This window comes from Scyliorhinus torazame, chromosome 18, assembly GCF_047496885.1.
Source record: "Scyliorhinus torazame isolate Kashiwa2021f chromosome 18, sScyTor2.1, whole genome shotgun sequence".
NCBI lineage: Eukaryota > Metazoa > Chordata > Chondrichthyes > Carcharhiniformes > Scyliorhinidae > Scyliorhinus > Scyliorhinus torazame.
Genome location: NC_092724.1, coordinates 35,107,238 through 35,129,438, shown reverse-complemented (window position 1 = coordinate 35,129,438; position 22,201 = coordinate 35,107,238). Strand labels below are relative to the sequence as shown.

At 45.5% G+C, this 22,201-nt stretch overlaps 1 protein-coding gene across 16 annotated transcripts in view; it reads right to left on the bottom strand.

The window, feature by feature from the left end:
- Positions 1-21,457, bottom strand: part of LOC140395110 (uncharacterized) — an 86,186-nt gene extending 64,729 nt beyond the window's left edge. For 8 of the 16 annotated variants that reach the window (XM_072482542.1, XM_072482551.1, XM_072482547.1 and 5 more), the window contains exons 1-16: positions 21,228-21,456; positions 12,548-12,682; positions 11,391-11,534; positions 9,110-9,253; positions 8,727-8,894; positions 7,738-7,899; positions 7,280-7,423; positions 6,904-7,071; positions 5,954-6,115; positions 5,497-5,640; positions 5,121-5,288; positions 4,168-4,329; positions 3,711-3,854; positions 3,335-3,502; positions 2,862-3,023; positions 2,403-2,546 (exon numbers count right to left, since the gene is read on the bottom strand). In XM_072482542.1, the coding sequence (XP_072338643.1) occupies positions 2,403-2,546; positions 2,862-3,023; positions 3,335-3,502; positions 3,711-3,854; positions 4,168-4,329; positions 5,121-5,288; positions 5,497-5,640; positions 5,954-6,115; positions 6,904-7,071; positions 7,280-7,423; positions 7,738-7,899; positions 8,727-8,894; positions 9,110-9,253; positions 11,391-11,534; positions 12,548-12,682; positions 21,228-21,306 (2,398 nt within the window). In that variant the 5' untranslated portion in view covers positions 21,307-21,456. Of the gene's footprint in view, positions 1-2,402; positions 2,547-2,861; positions 3,024-3,334; positions 3,503-3,710; positions 3,855-4,167; positions 4,330-5,120; positions 5,289-5,496; positions 5,641-5,953; positions 6,116-6,903; positions 7,072-7,279; positions 7,424-7,737; positions 7,900-8,726; positions 8,895-9,109; positions 9,254-11,390; positions 11,535-12,547; positions 12,683-21,227 lie in introns of all 16 variants that reach the window. The other 8 variants (XM_072482554.1, XM_072482555.1, XM_072482548.1 and 5 more) reach the window with 7 other exon arrangements.
- Positions 21,458-22,201: the final 744 nt, after the last annotated feature.

Genomic DNA, 22,201 nt, shown 5'->3' with positions numbered 1-22,201 from the left:
GCTGTGTCTGCTGGCGCTGCAATGAGGAGGGGCGGGTAGAACTGTGCGGGATACGGATACTGTGGGCTGGTTGCATGGTGCAAGCTTGAATGAACAGTGACCAGGCAGCCGGGGCACCCATTCATCCAAAGGGTCCTGGCTGCCTACGTGCCAAAGCACCCTCCTAACAAATCTCGTTGCCTCTCCCTCCCAAACCAACCTTCAAGTTCATGATATATTCGCAGCAGCCATCGACGATCACCGCCATGGCAGCAGCGGCACGGTGGCTCAGGGAGGGTGCTGCAGAGGGAGTGGCTGCGGAGGGCCCCGTGCCAGCCGCTGCTGCTGCAGGCCATCACGCCCAGACAAGTCCAAGAGGGGGCAGAGGGTGCGGATCACCTCCACGTCATTGGCCAGGAAGAGGGCGACGACACCGATCCTGATGGGTCACCAGGGGATGAGCACGAGCAGTTGGTCGTGCCAAGAGGGCGGAGGTGTCCCATGCATCACCGTGTGTACAGGGACCGCATTTCCTTCAAGGACCTAACAGAGGCGGCATGCAGGAGGAGACTCCGATTGAGCCGTGAGACAGTTGGCCATATATGCCACCTGATGGCGCACCTGGAACCACGTGGAACTGGGGGAGGACATGCCCTCCCAGTGAGGGTGAAGGTGACGGTTGCCCTGAATTTCTTCGCGACCGGCTCCTTCCAGTCGCCGAGCGGGGACCTTTGCGGTATCAGTCAGGCCTCGGTGCACCGGTGCATCCAGGCAGTCACCGGTGGCCTTTATGCAGTCGCGGCACGATACATCAATTTCCCAGAGGACCACGTGCACCAGGCTGCCAGGGCATCGCAATTCGCCTCAGTGGCTGGCATCCCGATGGTACAGGGCATCGCGGATGGTGTGCACGTCAACCTGCGTGCACCAATGCGGGACAGCGACATCTTCCTAAACAGGAAGGGGACATATTCGATGAACGTCCAGGTGGTGTGAAACCAGGGAATGAGAATAATGCACGTGTGCACCCAGTACCCGGGAAGCGTGCATGACAGCTTTATACTGGTGCAGTCCTACATCCCCGCAATTTTCGAGGGTCACTCATCCCGGAGGAGAGGCTGGTTGCTGGGCGACAGGGGTTATCCGTTGTGGCCGTGGCTGATGATGCCCATGCTGAGGCCACAGACCAACGCGGAGCGCCGGTACAATGAGGCCCTTGCAGCAACCAGGGGTGTAGCGGAGAGGTGCTTAGGCCTCCTTAAAATGAGGTTCTGGTACCTGGACCGCTCAGGGAGCCACTCTGCAGTACGACCCTGATAGGGTCGAAAGGATCGTCGTCGCCTGTTGCGTGCTGCACAACATCGTCCAACAGAGGGGCGATGTGATGGAGGAGGAAGAATCAGGTGAGGCTGAAGAGGCCAGCGACTCTGAACAGGAGGATGAAGAGGAGGAGGAGGGGGAGAAGGAGGAGGAGGGGGAGGATGGGAGGGCGGCGGAGTAAAGACACCATCGGGGCGCAGGATATGGCCGGGAGGCCGCACGACACCACCGTTTGGGACAGCGGGCATGCGATGCGTTGATCGCCGCATGATTTGCACACTAGGGGGAGGGCATCATTGTTCAGGGCACTCGCACCATTGACCGCGCGCACTGGCACCACCCAGCACCCCCCTCACCCACCTCCTGTACCATCGCACAACCCTACTAGACACAGCACACACCTTGTTACTGTCGGTACACTGTTACTTCCGTAAGCGGTGTGAACAGTGCCATGTTGGATGATAACAGCCCGCTCTGCGATGCGCTGTGAGCTACTGATCGCTACTGACTGTCTGACTCATGGCCAGATCTGAACACACCTACCTTGGTGCCCCCTCTGTGCGTCACGGACACTCCATCACATGTCCATGTGGGGCAGCAGGCATCGGAGCACTGAGGACAAGGCGTGTTTGGTGTCGGGGAGGGGGGCACCCCCGGCCTCACCCTTGCGATGATCCTCGAACACCACCGTCACGTGCTCTCAGCGATAGCCTGCTGAGACTGGGCCAGAGCCCAGAGCACGGCAGTAATGTCCTTGTGGCTCTGGAGCATGGCTGCTTGTGAGAGGGCAGCCCTGTCATAGGCCACGGATGATGCGTGCACACTAAGCCCCACACCCTGAAGAACCTGAGCCATGGCTGAAACCGTTTCCCCTATTGCCTCCATCGCAGACGCCACCCGTGCAGTGTCAGCCTGGGTTGCAGCCATGACCGGCAACACTCCCTGCTTGTGGACGCCGATGGAAATGCGACGGCGTTCGCAACGGCGCGGGCACTTAGTCCCGCGATCGGAGAATCACCCCCCAAATATTGCAATAGGATCAAGGATCAAGTAACACCTACACAAGAATTTGATTGGAACATTAATTTCACGATGATACTCACCACTTGGTGAAGTGAGTGTTGACGTTGAGATGCTTGTTGATGCTGGAATGGAGCTTTCTGTGGTTGTTGCACCTGATGAACTTGTTGATATGGGAGTTGGTGAAGAGGCTGATACTGTAGCGCTGCTACTTGCAGTTGAGGTTTCTGTTGTTGCAGAGGCAATAATTAATGATATATGCGAGGTAAAGTAGCAACTTTCAGTTCCGTTTTCAGAAATGTGAATTAAAATACAGCAAACTTTTTTGGCTCCTCAAAAATGAAACGTGATCCAAATTATCCACAGATATTTGCAATAGACACAAAGCAGCAGGTGAGTTTTACAATTGATTTTCGAATACACTTTTATAAGTGTAACCAGCAAAATGGGAATATTTTGATGGAATTCCAATGTATAATCATACGCCACTTTAAATTTCAAGGAATCATATTAGGATGAGAAAAATGTGCAATTTTACATACCACTTGTTGCAATGCCTTGTGTTGTAATTGTTGTTGCTTCAGTTGTTGGTGCTGGAGTGGAGATGCCTGGAGCTATTGATCCTGTTGCACTTGTTGATGTGGGTGTTGATGCAGTGTTTGATGCTGCACTGGTGGTCTGTGCAGATGCAGTTGATGATTCTGCTGTTTCCATGAAAATACATCCAGACATAATTGAGTCAAACCAGCAACCGGCAATACCATACTCAAAAATATGTTTACATACAAATGGTTCGGGTCTGTTCAGAAATTCTCCCAAAGTACGGCACAGGCATTTTGCAGCTGACTCAAAGCAGAATGTGAAAAAATTTGTGATTGCTTCACCCCTGTATCAATATGATATTAAACCATAAAACAGCCATATTTTGTGTTGACCTTCTTATGTCGTCAAACACACAATTTAAATGAGAGCAATCACATTGGATCATCTGGTAAACCTGACCCTGAATACTCACCACTTGTTGTAGAGGCTTGTGTTGTTGCGATTGTTGTCGATTCAGTTATCGGTGCAGGAGTGGAGCTGCCTGTTGTTTCTGCGACTGGGCTTGTTGACATGGGGGTTGATGTTGAGCTCACTGCTGCAGTGGTGCTCTGTGGACCTGCAGTCGAGGTTTCAGATGTTGCTGTGAAAGTGGAGAATGACATTACTGAGAAAAAGCTGCAACTTGGAGAGAAACATACAGAAATCCAAATGAAAATACAAAGTCTTCTGTTAACACTTCAATGGAATACAAATTACTCAGTTCATTATATATATCAAATGTTGGAATAGTATCAAGTGACATCTACATATGAATTTGATTGGAACATTAATTTCACGATGATACTCACCACTTGGTGAAGTGAGTGTTGACGTTGAAATGCTTGTTGATGCTGGAATGGAGCTTTCTGTGGTTGTTGCTCCTGATGAACTAGTTGTTCCTGGAGTCGATGAAGAGGCTGATATTGCAGTGCTGCTACTTGCAGTTGAGGTTCCTGTTGTTGCAGTGACAATAATTAATGATATAAAAGAGGTAAACAAGCAAATTTCAATTCCGTATTCAGAAATGTGAATTAAAATACAAACTACTTTGATTTGTTAAAAATGAAACGTAATCCAAATTACCCACAAATATTTGCAGTAGACACAAAGCAGCAGGTGAATTTTACAAATGATCCTCCCATGCACTTTTGTAAGTGTAGACAGAAAAATGGGAACATCTTGATGAAATTTAAGTATATAGTCATACGGCTGCATTAAATTTGAAGGAATTGTATTGGAATGAGTTAAATATACAGTTATATTTACCACTTGTTATAGTGCCTTGTGTTGGGATTGTTGTTGATTCAGTTGTTGGTGCTGGAGTGGAGATGCCTGTACTTGTTGATTCTGTTGCAGTTGTTGATGTGGGAGTTGATGCAGAGTTTGATGCTGCAGATGTGGTCTTTGCAGATGCAGTTGATGATTCTGCTGTTTCCGTGTAAATAAATCAAGACATAATTGAGTCAAACCAGCAACCGGCGATACCATACTCAAAGATGTTCATTAACATACAAATGGCTCGGGTCTTGTGGTGATATATATCACTTTAAGTACACAAAGGGTTAATGTACATACACTACACCTAGCTAGACACTAGAGGGAGCACCAGAGACATGACACACAGACATTCAACCAATAGGTCAGTAAGATGGGACACGACCAATAGGCATTCACGATACACACAGAGGTGACACTACCACAGGAGGGCATTACACCAACCCATATAAAAGGACACATCACACATGCTCAGTCTCTTTCCAGTGGGGACACTCAGTGAGTACAGACACAGGGTTGATTGAACATCACACCCACCACGTGGATTGTAGTAGACTGGTTCATCAGCCTGAGTAGCTATAGCAGGATTAACAGTACCGTCAAATCCAAGTAGGAGGATTGTTAATAGTTTAATAAACGTGTTAAAGCTATCTCCAAGTCTGAACCTTCCTTTGTCAGAGTGCACATCAAGGAAGCAGCTTATGCTACGTCAAGAGCATAACAAAACAGGTCTGTTCAGAAATTCTCTCAAAATACGGCACAGGCATTTCGCAGCTGACTCAAAGCAGAAGGTAAAATTTGTGATTGCTTCACGCCTGTATTAATATGATATTAAACCATAAAACAGCCATATTTTGTGTTGACCTTCTTATGTCGTCAAACACACAATTTAAATGAGAGCAATCACATTGGAGCATCTGGTAAACCTGATCCTGAATGCTCACCACTTATTGTAGAGGCTTGTGTTGTTGCGATTGTCGTCGATTCAGTTATCGGTGCAGGAGTGGAGCTGCCTGTTGTTTCTGCGACTGGGCTTGTTGACATGTGGGTTGATGTTGAGATCACTGCTGCAGTGGTGCTCTGTGAACCTGCAGTCGAGGTTTCAGATGTTGCTGTGAAAGTGAAGAATGACATTACTGAGAAAAAGATGCAACTTGGAGAGAAACACACAGAAATCCAAATGAAAATACAAAGTCTTCTGTTAACACTTCGATGGAATACAAATTACTCAGTTCATTATATATATCAAATGTTGGAATAGTATCAAGTGACATCTACATATGAATTTGATTGGAACATTAATTTCACAATGATACTCACCACTTGGTGAAGTGAGTGTTGACGTTGAGATGCTTGTTGATGCTGGAATGGAGCTTTCTGTGGTTGTTGCTCCTGATGAACTAGTTGTTACAGGAGTTGATGAGGAGGCTGATATTGCAGCGCTGCTACTTGCAGTTGAGGTTCCTGTTGTTGCAGTGACAATAATTAATGATATAAAAGAGGTAAACAAGCAAATTTCAATTCCGTATTCAGAAATGTGAATTAAAATACAAACTACTTTGATTTGTTAAAAATGAAACGTAATCCAAATTACCCACAAATATTTGCAGTAGACACAAAGCAGCAGGTGAATTTTACAAATGATCCTCCCATGCACTTTTGTAAGTGTAGACAGAAAAATGGGAACATCTTGATGAAATTTAAGTATATAGTCATACGGCTGCATTAAATTTGAAGGAATTGTATTGGAATGAGTTAAATATACAGTTATATTTACCACTTGTTATAGTGCCTTGTGTTGGGATTGTTGTTGATTCAGTTGTTGGTGCTGGAGTGGAGATGCCTGTACTTGTTGATTCTGTTGCAGTTGTTGATGTGGGAGTTGATGCAGAGTTTGATGCTGCAGATGTTGTCTTTGCAGATGCAGTTGATGATTCTGCTGTTTCCGTGAAAATAAATAATGACATAATTGAGTCAAACCAGCCACCGGCGATACCATACTCAAAGATAGGCATTAACATACAAATGGCTCGGGTCTTGTGGTGATATATATCACTTTAAGTACACAAAGGGTTAATGTACATACACTACACCTAGCTAGACACTAGAGGGAGCACCAGAGACATGACACACAGACATTCAACCAATAGGTCAGTAAGATGGGACACGACCAATAGGCATTCACGATACACACAGAGGTGACATTACCACAGGAGGGCATTACACCAACCCATATAAAAGGACACATCACACATGTTCAGTCTCTTTCCAGTGGAGACACTCAGTGAGTACAGACACAGGGTTGATTGAACATCACACCCACCACGTGGATTGTAGCAGACTGGTTCGTCAGCCTGAGTAGCTATAGCAGGATTAACAGTACCGTCGAATCCAAGTAGGAGAGTTGTTGATAGTTTAATAAATGTGTTAAAGCTATCTCCAAGTCTGAACCTTCCTTTGTCAGAGTGCACATCAAGAAAGCAGCTTATGCTACGTCATGAGCATAACAAAACAGGTCTGTTCAGAAATTCTCTCAAAATACGGTACAGGCCTTTTGCAGCTGACTCAAAGCAGAGGGTAAAATTTGTGATTGCTTCACGCCTGTATTAATATGACATTAAACCATAAAACAGCCATATGTGTTTACCTTCTTATGTCGTCAGACGCACAATTTAAATGAGAGCAATCACATTGGAGCATCTAATAAACCTCTTCCTGAATACTCACCACTTATTGTCGAGGCTTGTGTTGTTGCGATTGTCGTCGATTCTGTTATCGGTGCAGGAGTGGAGCTGCCTGTTGTTTCTGTGACTGGGCTTGTTGACATGGGGGTTGATGTTGAGATCACTGCTGCAGTGGTGCTCTGTGAACCTGCAGTCGAGGTTTCAGATGTTGCTGTGAAAGTGAAGAATGACATTACTGAGAAAAAGATGCAACTTGGAGGGAAACACACAGAAATCCAAATGAAAATACAAAGTCGTCTGTTAACACTTTGATGGAATACAAATTACTCAGTTCATTATATATATCAAATGTTGGAATAGTAGCAGGTGACATCTACATATGAATTTGATTGGAACATTAATTTCACGAAGATACTCACCACTTGGTGAAGTGAGTGTTGACGTTGAAATGCTTGTTGATGCTGGAATGGAGCTTTCTGTGGTTGTTGCTCCTGATGAACTAGTTGTTACAGGAGTTGATGAAGAGGCTGATATTGCAGGGCTGCTACTTGCAGCTGAGGTTTCTGTTGTTGCAGTGACAATAATTAATGATATAAAAGAGGTAAACAAGCAAATTTCAATTCCGTATTCAGAAATGTGAATTAAAATACAAACTACTTTGATTTGTTAAAAATGAAACGTAATCCAAATTACCCACAAATATTTGCAGTAGACACAAAGCAGCAGGTGACTTTTTACAAATCATCCTCCCATGCACTTTTGTAAGTGTTGACAGAAAAATGGGAACATCTTGATGAAATTTAAATATATAAATTTAATTTTGCATTAAATTTGAAGGAATTGTATTGGAATGAGTTAAATATACATTTATATTTACCACTTGTTATAGTGCCTTGTGTTGGGATTGTTGTTGATTCAGTTGTTGGTGCTGGAGTGGAGATGCCTGTACTTGTTGATTCTGTTGCAGTTGTTGATGTGGGAGTTGATGCAGAGTTTGATGCTGCAGATGTGGTCTTTGCAGATGCAGTTGATGATTCTGCTGTTCCCGTGAAAATAAAAAATGACATAATTGAGTCAAACCAGCAACCGGCGATACCATACTCAAAGATGTTCATTAACATACAAATGGCTCGGGTCTTGTGGTGATATACATCACTTTAAGTACATAAAGGGTTAATGTACATATACTACACCTAGCTAGACACTAGAAGGAGCACCAGAGACATGACACACAGGCATTCAACCAATAGGTCAGTAAGATGGGACACGACCAATGGGCATTCACGATATACACAGAGGTGGCACTATCACAGGTGGACATTACACCAACCCATATGAAAGGACTAACTCAAAGCAGAACGTGAAATTTGTGATTGGTTCACGCCTGTATTAGATCATAGAATTTACAGTGCAGAAGAAGACCATTCGGCCCATCGAGTCTGCACAGGCTCTTGGAAAGAGCACCCTACCCAAGGTTCACAGCTCCACCCTATCCCCATAACCCAGTAACCCCACCCAACACTAAGGGCAATTTTGGACACTATGGGCAATTTAGTATGGCCAATCCACCTAACCCGCACATCTTTGGACTGTGGGAGGAAACCGGAGCACCCGGAGGAAACCCACGCACACACGGGGAGGATGTGCAGACTCGGCACAGACACTGTGTCAAGTCAGGAATCGAATCTGGGACCCTGGAACTGTAAAGCAATTGTGCTGACCATAATGCTACCGTGCTGACCATAATATGATATGAAACCATAAAACTGCCATATTTTGTGTTTACCTCATTATGTCGTCAAAAACACAATTTAATTGAGAGCAATTGCATTGGTGCATCTGATAAACCTGTTCCTGAATACTCACCACTTATTGTAGAGGCTTGTGTTGTTGCGATTGTTGTCGATTCAGTTATCGGTGCAGGAGTGGAGCTGCCTGTTGTTTCTGCGACTGGGCTTGTTGACATGGGGGTTGATGTTGAGCTCACTGCTGCAGTGGTGCTCTGTGGACCTGCAGTCGAGGTTTCAGATGTTGCTGTGAAAGTGGAGAATGACATTACTGAGAAAAAGCTGCAACTTGGAGTGAAACACACAGAAATCCTAATGAAAATACAAAGTCTTCTGTTAACACTTTGATGGAATACAAATTACTTAGTTCATTATATATATCAAATATTGCAATAGGAACAATGATCAAGTGACATCTACACATGAATTCGATTGGAACATTAATTTCACGATGATACTCACCACTTGGTGAAGTGAGTGTTGACGTTGAGATGCTTGTTGATGCTGGAATGGAGCTTTCTGTCGTTGTTGCTCCTGATGAACTAGTTGTTACAGGAGTTGATGAAGAGGCTGATACTGTAGCGCTGCTACTTGCAGTTGAGGTTTCTGTTGTTGCAGTGACAATAATTAATGATATATACTAGCAACTTTCAATTCCGTATTCAGAAATATGAATTAAGCAATACAAACTTCATAGATCATCATAGAATTTACAGTGCAGAAGGAGGCCATTCGGCCCATCGAGTCTGCACCGGCTCTTGGAAAGAGCACCCTACCCAAGGGCAACACCTCTCCCCTATCCCCATAACCCAGTAACCCCACCCAACACTAAGTGCAATTTTGGACACTAAGGGCAATTTATCATGGCCAATCCACCTAACCTGCACATCTTTGGACTGTGGGAGGAAACCGGAGCACCCGGAGGAAACCCACGCACACACGGGGAGGATGTGCAGACTCCGCACAGACAGTGACCCAAGCCAGAATCGAACCTGGGACCCTGGAGCTGTGAAGCAATTGTGCTATCCACAATGCTACCGTGCTGCCCCGTGGCTTCTGAAAAATTAAACGTGATCCAAATTATCCACAGATATTTGCAATAGACACAAAGCGGCAGGTGAGTTTTACAATTGATTCTCCCATACACTTTTGTAAGTGTAACCAGCAAAATGGGAATATTTTGATGGAATTTCAGTGTCTAATTGTGTGCCCACTTTAAATTTCAAGGAATCATATTGGGATGAGAAAAATGTGCAATTTTACATAGCACTTATTGTAATGTCTTGAGTTGGATTTGTTGTTGATTCAATTGTTGGCGCATGCAATTGTCTCTACTTTTACGTGGCCCATGCACTTTGCTGCTTTTACAATTCAGGATGGGGTAAAATGTCCAGAATGAAATTGGATAACATGTTAGAGGGTTGAGGTGTTTTGCTGCCAGTTGCATGCCAGAGAGAATTTGCGGCATTTCTTTGGTGCAAATGTTATTGGAACAATATTGCAGCTCCCTGAGGCAGCTGTCAACCTTCAGGGAGCTCGTTGGAAATGCCTGCCTCTTCTCTAGTGGCCCACCCTTTCCCCACCCTCCCCAGCAGCACTAAGCTTTCAGAGAGCTTGTTTTAAACTGAATTCTGAGGCCGATCATGGCCGCTTCCGTGACCACTGAGTGCGCGTGCCCAGTGCGTGAAAAATTCAGGCCAGTATCTTTGTTTGCACAATTTTACCGCTGTTTTATGGGTTATCTGAGACTTTGGTGGTGCTATCAGCAGTAAGGAAATCCTTGGCCTTTGAGATTAAAGCATTTCAAGACTGACTTCTCTGTTTCTTGTTAAATATGTTTTGCATTTTGCTTTTTCTTTGAAAAACATTTTATGGGAGGCATTTTCAGGGGCTGTTTAGCACAGGGCTAAATCGCTGGCTTTGAAAGCAGACCAAGGCAGGCCAGCAGCACGGTTCGATTCCCGTAACAGCCCCCCCGAACAGACGCTGGAATGTGGCGACTAGGGGCTTCTCACAGTAACTTCATTTGAAGCCTACTTGTGACAATAAGCGATTTTCATTTCATTTCATTTTCAATTATATACATAACAAAGAAGGAAAAAAGACAAGAAACAACAGCAAACAGCCAAAGCATCCTCACCCCCCCTCCGCCCCCCGGCCCCCACCTATCTCCCCCCACTTTACCTGCTGCCACCCTGGCGCCTGTCCCCCTTTTAACGTTTCACCCAAAACAAACAGAACCCCCCCCCCCAAATGTTTTTCATTTTACTTAATTTACTGCTTAATTTACAAATACTAGGCATTTGTAACTTGTTAGATCAAGTGCAACTAATGATCGCTTTGCTTTGGATTAAACATTCAAACTCGTAGTTTTATTTCCAAGGGTTTTATACGTCGAACGCCTACATCTTACAGAGAACATGGGCGAGATCTTCCGGCTGTTCAAGCTAATGGGAACTTCCGGTCCCATCGACGGCGCATCCCTGCCACGGCGGAACCAGAAAATACCGCCGTCAGCTAACGGCAGGCCGCCTCCAGCTGCTGTGAAGCACGCCACGGGGAGGCCAGGGAATCTCGCCCCTCATGTATGTTGCAACATCGTCCATGCCCCAAATGCGAGGAAATCTGATTCCTTCTGCACCATTTATTTGACACAATGACACTAGGTTTTTAAAATTAATTTTTAATCTTGTGTCAGATTCAAAGGAAGCGGAATGAAACAGCAAATGAAGGTTTAACTCACCACCTGTTGTTGTGGGTGTTGTTAATTCTGTTGCCATTGTTGGAGTAGAAGTGCTTGTAGCTGTTACCCCTGTCGAACCTGTTGGCGTGATTAATGAAGTCATCAGTGTTGCAGTGCTGGACTGTGTACTTGATGTTGCGATTTCTGTTGTGGTGAAGGTAGATCAATGGCATATTTAAGGCCAACCAGCAACTCAGAATAACATATGCAGAAATATGCATGAAAATACGAACTCCTGCAGTTTGTTAACAATTAGAATTACCCAAATTCCCAAAGATAAAATCAACATATTACAACAGAAGGAATTGCAGGAAATGAAATCGACAGATGATTTTTCTATGTATATCATAAATGTGAATAGCATCCTCTCATTAAAACGCGGTGATGTCTGCAACGGTTCAGCCACTTTCAATGGATAGATGACGATCATGTACCCAAAAACCTCCTGTACCGTCAATTGGTCACTGGATCATGACCTCCGGGTTGTCTATATCACCACTACAAGGGCACCTGCAAGTGAGATATGAAGATGGCAGACATCGACACTGACAGCCAGAGCGGCAAAGTGGTTAGCACTGCTGCCTATGGCGCTGAGGACCAGGGTTCGATCCCGGCCCTGGGTCACTGTCTGTGTGGAGTTTGCACATTCGCCCCATGTCTGAGTAGATTTCATCCCACAACCTAAAGATATGCAGGTTAGGTTGATTGGCCACACTAAATTGCCCCTTAATTGGAAGAAAAAATAATTGGGTACTCTTAAAAAAAAAAATTTTTTAAATGGACACTGACAGCCAGGAGACAGGCACGATCTCTGGAAGATGATTGTTTGCAAGGACATTAGAAGAAGTGAGCAGGAGCTGATTACCCATAAGAGGGCATGGAGAAAACAGAGGCCAGGAAATCATTCACCTTCGCAACAAGTGCAACAGAGATTGACATGCCAGAGTGCAACAGAGATTGACATGTCAGTCTCCTGAGCCACACCAGGTGATAACATAGATTTGATCACCATGGCGCACACCATTGCCTTACAGATGGAAGGCTGCCAGTACCAAAGAGCAAAACTGCAATATTTTGTTTTTATTTTAGTCACAACCTGCCTTGAACTGAAAGGAATGAAATGGGAATTGGTGATAAAAATATATCATGATACTCACCAACTGTTGTTATGAGTTGTGTTGTTGCATTTCCGGTTGGTTCAGCTGTCGATGCAAGAGTACTTGTGGATGTAGGAGCAGATGTAAAGTTCAGCGCTGCAGCGGTAGTCTGTGCACTTGTAGTTGAGTTTTCTGCTGTTGTTATGAAAGATATTAATGGCATGACTGAGATAAGTATGCAACTTGCAATAAAGTACAGAGGAATCTAAATTTTAAAATTATCTGAAAAGAAGAGAAAGAAGAAAGATATGTCTGCCTTGATTCAAGGAACTCTAATAATAATAATTGCTTATTGTCACAAGTAGGCTTCAATGAAATTACTGAAAAAAGCCCCTAGTCGCCACATTCCGGCGTCTGTTCGAGAAGTCCGGTATGGGAATTGAACCTGCGCTGCTGGCATTGTCCTGTATTACAAGCCAGCTGTTTTAGCCCACTGTGCTAAAACTAGTCTCTGAGCCTTAGTGTTCCTGGTTCAAGTTTTACTCAAGGGTTTTCAGTACTGAGGGAGTGCTGCATTGTTCCAGGTGCCATCTTTCGGATGAGGCATATTTCTGAATCCTCACCTGCCTGCCCGGGTGCATTATTTTGAAGAAGATTAAGGAAGTTATCCCAGTGTCCTTGCTAATCAATATGTATTCCTTACTAAACATGACCAAAACAGATTATTTGATGATTGCCAAATTGTTTTTTGTGAGACCTTGTTGTGTTCAAATTGGTTGTTGTGCTTCCTACATCCTGCACCACAACGGTGACTACATTAAAAAAAATCTTCAATAGCTCGTACGTTCTCAGATGAAAATGGAATCTTTAATAATGTGACATCCTGTCAGGAGTGCACTGAAATGTCAGCCTCAATTATGTGCTGATGTTTCTGTAATGGTGCTGGATCCCATGGTGTTCTGACTCCATTGATAGTACCACCAATGGGGCAAAGCAGACTCGAAAAGGCAAAGATCATCTGAAAGCTGCAGACACACTATTAATACATGTCTGGCAATCAAAACTGTTCCGACAACATGTTACCTAGTGTTCAGATTTCAAGCAAATCTCCTCAGAATTTGGACTTGCTACATGTGAAAAGCAAAATAGATTTCAATATGATTTTGACGTATAGAATAAACTAGTAAGCGGCAAGTGCAGCATGACTGCTGTGTGATTTAAACTTTAATAACAGATTGTTAATTAATTATTTGTGCTGATTAGTCATTATTGAGCCAGAACACTCTAATGATCACTGGCACATATTATGGTTGACTAGTAGTGCAGCAAATCAAGGGGCATGGTTCCCCCGCCTCCCAGCCACATGGTTCTCAGCCGTGGGAGACGGTATGTGGCTCGCTGATGGCGGGATTCTCTGCTCCCGCCGCCTCTGTTGGAGGTATTGCTTTATGAATGAGAAGTAAAATCAAGGCCACTGATTAACTACTTACTTACCTTGCAGGTCAGCTGTTTAGTTCGGGAGTGAGAGCCGGGACCTTAGAAACAGCGCGGGAATTTGAAAAAGCGTGGGAGCTGCGAGGCAGTGGGGACCGTTTAAAAGGTCGCTGCCTGGGTGAGGTAAGTACTGATTAACTTACTTACCTTGCAGGTCAGCTGTTTAGTTCGGGAGTGAGAGCCGGGACCTTAGAAACAGCGCGGGAATTTGAAAAAGCGCGGGAGCTGCGAGGCAGAGGGGACCGTTTAAAAGGTCGCTGCCTGGGTGAGGTAAGTACTGATTAACTTACTTACCTTGCAGGTCAGCTGTTTAGTTCGGGAGTGAGAGCCGGGACCTTAGAAACAGCGCGGGAATTTGAAAAAGCGCGGGAGCAGCTAGGCAGAGGGGACCGTTTAAAAGGTCGCTGCCTGGGTGAGGTAAGTACTGATTAACTTACTTACCTTGCAGGTCAGCTGTTTAGTTCGGGAGTGAGAGCCGGGACCTTAGAAACAGCGCGGGAATTTGAAAAAGCGCGGGAGCTGCGAGGCAGAGGGGACCGTTTAAAAGGTCGCTGCCTGGGGTGAGGTAAGTACTGATTAACTTACTTACCTTGTAGGTCAGCTGTTTAGTTCGGGAGTGAGAGCCGGGACCTTAGAATCAGCGCGGGAATTTGAAAAAGCGCGGGAGCTGCGAGGCAGAGGGGACCGTTTAAAAGGTCGCTGCCTGGGTGAGGTAAGTACTGATTAACTTACTTACCTTGCAGGTCAGTTGTTTAGTTCGGGAGTGAGAGCCGGGACCTTAGAAACAGCGCGGGAATTTGAAAAAGCGCGGGAGCTGCGAGGCAGAGGGGACCGTTTAAAAGGTCGCTGCCTGGGGTGAGGTAAGTACTGATTAACTTACTTACCTTGCAGGTCAGCTGTTTAGTTCGGGAGTGAGAGCCGGGACCTTAGAATCAGCGCGGGAATTTGAAAAAGCGCGGGAGCTGCGAGGCAGAGGGGACCGTTTAAAAGGTCGCTGCCTGGGTGAGGTAAGTACTGATTAACTTACTTACCTTGCAGGTCAGCTGTTTAGTTCGGGAGTGAGAGCCGGGACCTTAGAAACAGCGCGGGAATTTGAAAAAGCGCGGGAGCTGCGAGGCAGAGGGGACCGTTTAAAAGGTCGCTGCCTGGGTGAGGTAAGTACTGATTAACAACTTACTTACCTTGCAGGCCAAGTCGATTTCAGCAGGAGCGGAGCAGGCTAGTCCATTTCAGCGGGGGCAGTGCGGAAGTGATTTCTGGGAGGTAAGTCTCTCCTTTAAATTTTTTATTTTTTTTTTATTTTAATGTTTAAGGTGGGAACAGGAAGTCGACCCGCGGACTTCTGGGAAGAACCTCACCAATAAATTCTGGTGGAGAGGAAACCCGAGACACTACACGTGTAGTGTCTCCCACCCGCCCTCCTCCTCTAACCTAATAATAAAACCCTTTGGTGTGAGGTAAGTACCATATTTTATTATTGTTATTAATATTTTTTTTTTATATAAAAAATTTAATTTAGTTGTTAGCCAGATCTTGGTAGAAAGTTAGAGGGATGGCAGGGAAGGGAGTGCAATGTTCCTCCTGCAGGATGTTTGAGGTGAGGGATGCCGTTAGTGTCCCTGCTGATTTTACCTGCAGGAAGTGCTGCAATCTCCAGCTCCTCCAAGACCGAGTTAGGGAACTGGAGCTGGAGTTGGAAGAACTTCGGATCATTCGGGAGGCAGAGGGGGTCATAGATAGCAGCTTCAGGGAATTAGTTACACCAAAGATTGGAGATAGATGGGTAACTGTAAGAGGGACTGGGAAAAAGCAGTCAGTGCAGGGATCCCCTGCGGTCGTTCCCCTGAGAAACAAGTATACCGCTTTGGAGACTTGTGGGGGGGGGGACTTACCAGGGGTAAGCCATGGGGTACGGGCCTCTGGCACGGAGTCTGTCCCTGTTGCTCAGAAGGGAAGGGGGGAGAGGAGCAGAGCATTAGTAATTGGGGACTCGATAGTCAGGGGCACAGATAGGAGATTTTGTGGGAGCGTGAGAGACTCACGTTTGGTATGTTGCCTCCCAGGTGCAAGGGTACGTGATGTCTCGGATCGTGTTTTCCGGGTCCTTAAGGGGAAGGGGGAGCAGCCCCAAGTCGTGGTTCACATTGGCACTAACGACATAGGTAGGAAAGGGGATAAGGATGTCAGGCAGGCTTTCAGGGAGCTAGGATGGAAGCTCAGAACTAGAACAAACAGAGTTGTTATCTCTGGGTTGTTGCCCGTGCCACGTGATAATGAGATGAGGAATAGGGAGAGAGAGCAATTAAACACGTGGCTACAGGTATGGTGCAGGCGGGCGGGATTCAGATTTCTGGATAACTGGGGCTCTTTCTGGGGAAGGTGGGACCTCTACAGACAGGATGGTCTACATCTGAACCTGCGGGGCACAAATATCCTGGGGGGGAGATTTGTTAGTGCTCTTTGGGGGGGTTTAAACTAATGCAGCAGGGGCATGGGAACCTGGATTGTAGTTTTAGGGTAAGGGAGAATGAGAGTATAGAGGTCAGGAGCTCAGATTTGACGTCGCAGGAGGGGGCCAGTGTTCAGGTAGGTGGTTTGAAGTGTGTCTACTTCAGTGCCAGGAGTATACGAAATAAGGTAGGGGAACTGACAGCATGGGTTGGTACCTGGGACTTCGATGTTGTGGCCATTTCGGAGACATGGATAGAGCAGGGACAGGAATGGATGTTGCAGGTTCCGGGGTTTAGGTGTTTTAGTAAGCTCAGAGAAGGAGGCAAAAGAGGGGGAGGTGTGGCGCTGCTAGTCAAGAGCAGTATTACGGTGGCGGAGAGGATGCTAGATGGAGACTCATCTTCCGAGGTAGTATGGGCTGAGGTTAGAAACAGGAAAGGAGAGGTCACCCTGTTGGGAGTTTTCTATAGGCCTCCAAATAGTTCTAGGGATGTAGAGGAAAGGATGGCGAGGATGATCCTGGATAAGAGCGAAAGTAACAGGGTAGTTATTATGGGAGACTTTAACTTTCCAAATATTGACTGGAAAAGATATAGTTCGAGTACATTAGATGGGTCATTTTTTGTACAGTGTGTGCAGGAGGGTTTCCTGACACAGTTTGTTGACAGGCCAACAAGAGGCGAGGCCACATTGGATTTGGTTTTGGGTAATGAACCAGGCCAGGTGTTGGATTTGGAGGTAGGTGAGCACTTTGGGGACAGTGACCACAATTCGGTGACGTTTACGTTAAGGGTGGAAAGGGATAAGTATACACCGCAGGGCAAGAGTTATAGCTGGGGGAAGGGAAATTATGATGCCATTAGACGTGACTTGGGGGGGATAAGGTGGAGAAGTAGGCTGCAAGTGTTGGACACACTGGATAAGTGGAGCTTGTTCAAGGATCAGCTACTGCGTGTTCTTGATAAGTATGTACCGGTCAGGCAGGGAGGAAGGTGCCGAGCGAGGGAACCGTGGTTTACCAAAGAAGTGGAATCTCTTGTTAAGAGGAAGAAGGAGGCCTATGTGAAGATGAGGTGTGAAGTTTCAGTTGGGGCGATGGATAGTTACAAGGTAGCGAGGAAGAATCTAAAGAGAGAGCTAAGACGAGCAAGGAGGGGACATGAGAAGTATTTGGCAGGAAGGATCAAGGAAAACCCAAAAGCTTTCTATAGGTATGTCAGGAATAAGCGAATGACTAGGGAAAGAGTAGGACCAGTCAAGGACAGGGATGGGAAGTTGTGTGTAGAGTCTGAAGAGATAGGCGAGATACTAAATGAATATTTTTCGTCAGTATTCACTCAGGAAAAAGATAATGTTGTGGAGGAGAATGCTGAGCTCCAGGTAAATAGATTAGATGGCATTTAGGTACGGAGGGAAGAGGTGTTGGCAATTCTGGACAGGCTGAAAATAGATAAGTCCCCGGGACCTGATGGGATTTATCCTAGGATTCTCTGGGAGGCCAGGGAAGAGATTGCTGGACCTTTGGCTTTGATTTTTATGTCATCATTGGCTACAGGAATAGTGCCAGAGGACTGGGGGATAGCAAATGTGGTCCCTTTGTTCAAAAAGGGGAGCAGAGACAACCCCGGCAACTATAGACCGGTGAGCCTCACGCCTGTAGTGGGTAAAGTCTTAGAGGGGATTATAAGAGACAAGATTTATAATCATCTAGATAGGAATAATATGATCAGGGATAGTCAGCATGGCTTTGTGAAGGGTAGGTCATGCCTCACAAACCTTATCGAGTTCTTTGAGAAGGTGACTGAACAGGTAGACGAGGGTAGAGCAGTTGATGTGGTGTATATGGATTTCAGCAAAGCGTTTCATAAGGTTCCCCACGGTAGGCTATTGCAGAAAATACAGAGGCTGGGGATTGAGGGTGATTTAGAGATGTGGATCAGAAATTGGCTAGCTGAAAGAAGACAGAGGGTGGTGGTTGATGGGAAATGTTCAGAATGGAGTTCAGTCACAAGTGGTGTACCACAAGGATCTGTTCTGGGGCCGTTGCTGTTTGTCATTTTTATCAATGACCTAGAGGAAGGCGCAGAAGGGTGGGTGAGTAAATTTGCAGACGATACTAAAGTCGGTGGTGTTGTCGATAGTGTGGAAGGAAGTAGCAGGTTACAGAGGGATATAGATAAGCTGCAGAGCTGGGCTGAGAGGTGGCAAATGGAGTTTAATGTAGAGAAGTGTGAGGTGATTCACTTTGGAAGGAATAACAGGAATGCGGAATATTTGGCTAATGGTAAAGTTCTTGGAAGTGTGGATGAGCAGAGGGATCTAGGTGTCCATGTACATAGATACCTGAAAGTTGCCACCCAGGTTGATAGGGTGGTGAAGAAGGCCTATGGAGTGTTGGCCTTTATTAGTAGAGGGATTGAGTTCCGGAGTCAGGAGGTCATGTTGCAGCTGTACAGAACTCTGGTACGGCCGCATTTGGAGTATTGCGTACAGTTCTGGTCACCGCATTATAGGAAGGACGTGGAGGCTTTGGAGCGGGTGCAGAGGAGAATTACCAGGATGTTGCCTGGTATGGAGGGAAAATCTTATGAGGAAAGGCTGATGGACTTGAGGTTGTTTTCGTTGGAGAGAAGAAGGTTAAGAGGAGACTTAATAGAGGCATACAAAATGATCAGGGGGTTGGATAGGGTGGACAGTGAGAGCCTTCTCCCGCGGATGGAAATGGCTGGCACGAGGGGACATAACTTTAAACTGAGGGGTAATAGATATAGGACAGAGGTCAGAGGTAGGTTCTTTACGCAAAGAGTAGTGAGGCCGTAGAATGCCCTACCTGCTACAGTAGTGAACTCGCCAACATTGAGGGCATTTAAAAGTTTATTGGATAAACATATGGATGATAATGGTATAGTGTAGGTTAGATGGCTTTTGTTTTGGTGCAACATCGAGGGCCGAAGGGCCTGTACTGCGCTGTATTGTTCTATGTTCTATGTTCTATCTATCTGATGGGTGGATATAAAATATCTCACGACAGCATTCAAAGAAGAGCTGGACAGTAATGCTCGGTGTCCTCGCAAATATGATTCCCTCAATCAACATCATAAAAATGGATGAATTTAAAACATGTTTGTGGGAGTTAGCTGGGTGCAAATAGCTGGAACATTTCCCACATTACAGCAGTGACTCAACATAAAAAGTACTTCATTAGCTGTAAAATGCTTTGAGTTGTCTAGTGGTCCTGGGAAGCACTATAAATATTTTCTTTTTCCAAATTAAACATTATTTGGCACTTTGTAACACTAACAGTGAGGCCAAAATTCTCCGGTTGTTGCGATTCACTTTTCCTGCCGGCAGTGCACCCACACCAGCATGTTCCCCGGTTGTGTGAGGTGGGTACAATGAAAAATTCCATTGACAAGCAGCGGGAGTACAGAATCCCGCGTCAGGGAACGACGCGCAGCCGAGAAACACACGGCTGGGGGACCGGGGAATCCAGCCCTGAATGTCACCACCTTTGAGGCATTTATAGCAGCCCTACATTATTCATTTGACAAGCTACTTCATGGAATTATTCCAATCCCAGTTCAACATCTGACCATTATTTTCTTTAGCCACATTAAAATGTATCACAAATTCCATACTCAGCAAGGAATATAGGGCGGGATTTACCGACCACCACGCCGCATGTTTTCCGCAGAGGCAGCCGCCAGTGGGAACTACCGACCCTGCCGTTGTCAACAGGATTTCCTGTTGACAGCCCCCCCCCCCCCCCGTCACCTGGAAACCCATGCGCCAGAGTGGGACCGAAATTTCTCGCCGGTGTGAACAGCCTGTAAATCCCGCCCTATGAAAGACTTGAAAGGGTTTCCAGGTGACGGGGGGGGGGGGGGGGGGGGCAACAAAGAAAAAAAACACATTTTCACTAATAAAAACAATTTAATTTTTTCCTCAACAACCTGAACATCAACCGATTTTATCAACATTAAATAAAGCATGACTGATCATTTCTTATGTTCATAAACAAGATAATATTGTGCACCATACTGTAGAATATTTTATTTGTTACTGTATTGCATGATTTAGTTTTATACGTATTTATTGACTATCTAATTTAATTTATTTTGAGGCAAATTATATACTTTGGATCATTCACATTTAAACTAGTTTATAATACATACACCCTGTAGAACTTAACACACTGATTAAAATAGTTTGAACTAAATTCAGCCTGCACCTTCTGGAACTCATAACATCTGTCATGTTTTATAACATTTAGTGCTTAACTCGATTTGTTATCTCTTTCTATTCCTGAAGTTTACCGAAAATGTAATTTAAACCAGCTCTTCAGCTGAATCAAGATTTCAAAGTAAGAAACTGAAAAGGACTTATGTTGAAACAAAAATGCATTCACTCAACTTTGCATTTGCTCTGTCAGATTCGGGGTGTCGCGTCAATGTTTTGCAAAAATCTATAATTCAGTCAATGTAGTTGAACCGGTTCAGTACTTTTGCAATGAATATTAAAATATACACATTTCTTCATGCACCAGCACCTCTCTTCATAATACAGGCTCTAAATATAGGCCTGACACCAGACATAAAAGTCAGATTTTGCCCATATTTCACAGGATGAATATATTTCATTATACTAAATACCTCCATCTTATCAACTTAGGAAGGTTGAGGGACTAAATCTATGAAGATTAAATTAATTATACCACTGAAGAAAGTTGAAAACTATAATAATCATTCTACATGTTGTCAGAAGCAGCTAATTTTCATTTTCTTTGAATTCTTACCTGAAAGGCAGAGGCTACACACAATCACAAGCCAAAATAACACCATTGAATTAAACTTTTTACGATTCATTTTTCCCATGGAAGAAGTTCGATAGATGCAGGGAACCAATCTGCACTGTCTCAAGTAAAGTAGTTCAGTAGTGTTTCAAACCTGTCTCATTTCAAATATATCTTTGAGTTACGAAGTGATTTGTTATGGCTGACGTCTTCAGATGCCACACCTTGCTTTTATTCACCAGGTTCAACGCGTAATAATATGTGTAATCTTTGCAGCATCCAAGAATGAGATACCGCCCAAATTGCTTTATTGTTCTTTTTTGTTTCTTCCCTAAATTCCGATAGCTGATGTACGAAGTCTTACAACACCAGGTTAAAGTCCAACAGGTTTGTTTCAATGTCACTAGCTTTCGGAGCGCCGCTCCTTCCTCCGGTGAATGATAGCTGATGGCCCTGCCTCCCCACACATGAAGGAAATTTCAGTCATCAGCATGCGCACATTTATGAGTATTGCAGTCATCAGTCCAATGCAAAACACACAATAATATTGTCAGTTGCTAAAGAAACTGTGCAGCATCTCCCATACTTCAAACAGAACAGAGAGGAGAGGGTTTTCAACACTGGGCGGGATTCTCGGGTCGGAGAATCACCGGGGGGGCGGTGTGAATCCCACCCCGCTGGCTGCTGAATTCTCCGGCGCCGAGGATTTGGCGGGGGCGGGAATCGCGCCATGCCGGTCGGCAGACGCTGGTAGTGCCCACCCTGGCGATTCTCCAACCCGCGATGGGCCGGGTCGCCGCCCGTTTTCGCCGGGTCCCGCTGGCGTATGTTACAACAGGTATTTGCCGGCGGGACCTGGCTCCGCGGGCGGCCTCGGGGGGACGCGGGGGGATCCACGGTGGCCTGGCCCGCGATCGGGGCCCACCGATCTGTGGGCGGGTCTGTGCTGTGGGGGCACTCTGTTCCTCCGCACCGGC